This window comes from Penaeus monodon, chromosome 27 (assembly GCF_015228065.2).
Source record: "Penaeus monodon isolate SGIC_2016 chromosome 27, NSTDA_Pmon_1, whole genome shotgun sequence".
Taxonomy (NCBI): Eukaryota; Metazoa; Arthropoda; class Malacostraca; order Decapoda; family Penaeidae; genus Penaeus; species Penaeus monodon.
The window spans coordinates 14,297,299-14,298,993 of NC_051412.1; the positions used below are offsets into that span (position 1 = coordinate 14,297,299).

The 1,695-nt window shown below is 35.0% G+C and overlaps 1 protein-coding gene across 1 annotated transcript in view; it reads left to right on the plus strand.

Moving 5' to 3' along the window:
• The window catches only part of LOC119590595 (uricase-like), a gene marked incomplete in the record, with an annotated part of 12,643 nt that overhangs the window by 10,576 nt on the left and 372 nt on the right, over positions 1-1,695 (plus strand). The window contains 1 exon segment of the mRNA XM_037939271.1: positions 1,265-1,695. Within this exon segment, the coding sequence (XP_037795199.1) occupies positions 1,265-1,432 (168 nt within the window).

A 1,695-nucleotide genomic window follows, 5' to 3' on the forward strand; every position in this document is an offset into this window, starting at 1 on the left:
GGGGTTTGATATAATTAGTAAAATGACGGTTTCTTATACGTACTCATACTATTGGTGCTTTATATGTTTACTAATATGGCGATTTTTTTTATATTTATTTTTGTTTTTGGGCTTGGTATAATTACTCATATCTCGGTTTCATATATTTGCTCATATTTTGCTCAAACTTTACTTATAAAGTTTCCTATCCTTACTCATACTTTTGGGGTTTCATATATTTAGTCAAGTGGCGGTTTCTTATACTTATTCATTTGTTTGGGCTTGATTTATTTACTCGTATTGTGGTTACGTAAAATTGAATGTTTACTCACATTTGGATTTTTACATTTTACTCAGATTTCAGTTTCATATATTCAGTTATATTTTTTTCTTCTATCCTTTGCTTACTCATACAGGGTCTTCATTTACTTACATTATTCTCTCCCTTTTATACTTATGTATATATATTTTTTTATTATGTGTATAGTGGTTTTCTGTATTTATTTATAGTTTTCCTTCTCCTTTATGATTATTCATATAGAAGCTTATCTTCCCTTTTATTCTTACTTATAAACTTGCTTTGTATGATCACTTATAATTCTCGCATATTCTTACCCGTAGTGTGCCTTCATGTTAAGTATGGTTTTTAGTCTATTTAAGTTACCGATGAAGGACGAGAAGAGGAAACAGAGGGGGAAAGAGAGAGCAAAGCAGCCTTATAAATCAAATCATAATAAAAGGAAAAAAGAGGGAAAAGCGTGAATGAAAAGATAAATGATGCGAATAAAAGGGGGGAAGAAGATATGAAGAAAACGTAGATGAAAAGAGCTTACGAAAGACGAGGGGAAGACGTGGATGAAAAGTACATATGACAGAAAAGGAGATAAAAGAAGGAAAGAGACATAATTGCTGAAAAGATCATTTGAAAGCGAGAGAAGTAGGGAGAAGAGAGGAGAAGTACGCGAGTGAAAGCCTCTTTGTGTGAAAGGGTGTCGAGATGAAGTGCAAGAAATATCTCTCTAAGCAATATCTGCATTTACACAACACATAATTACTTGCATAACTAATAAATGACGGCATGCACATTCAAATGTCTCCTCAGACCACCTGGCTAAAAATTATTATTAAATACACTACAGTCAAGAGATTAGACGAAATTACATTAGAGTTCAAACTAACACAACATTTAACAAACGTATTTCCGGGTAGTTAGTCTGAGAACACGCGCATACCCTCGTACTATATAATGAGCTGATAAGCCTATCTCTCTCTCTCACCTTTACAGATAACCCAGATTAAGGTGACGATGCCCAACAAACACTACTATGGCGTCGACCTGAGCAAGTTCCCGGATGTAGGAAGCCTGAAAAATGAAACTGTTTTCCTCCCAATCGACAAACCTTCTGGAAGCATTTCTGGCACCCTCGGAAGAAAAATAGCATCAAAGCTCTAAGGAATTAAAGAGAAAATGTAACAAAGACTATGAATTGATGATTATGTAAAGGGATTTTCATCACCTGGTTGACTGATGAGCCACCGTGTTAATTGTAGGTTTGTATTTCATCATGGGATCGTAACAGGAATCGTGTTACGCGACGGAGATACGCGTAACAATGCGTCGGAAGGAGTTGGTGACCGAATCTCGTCGCGTTATTTAAAGATATTTTAGTTTTTCCTCGTAACAACTTTTAAAAAAAGATGGAGAGTATCGCCACT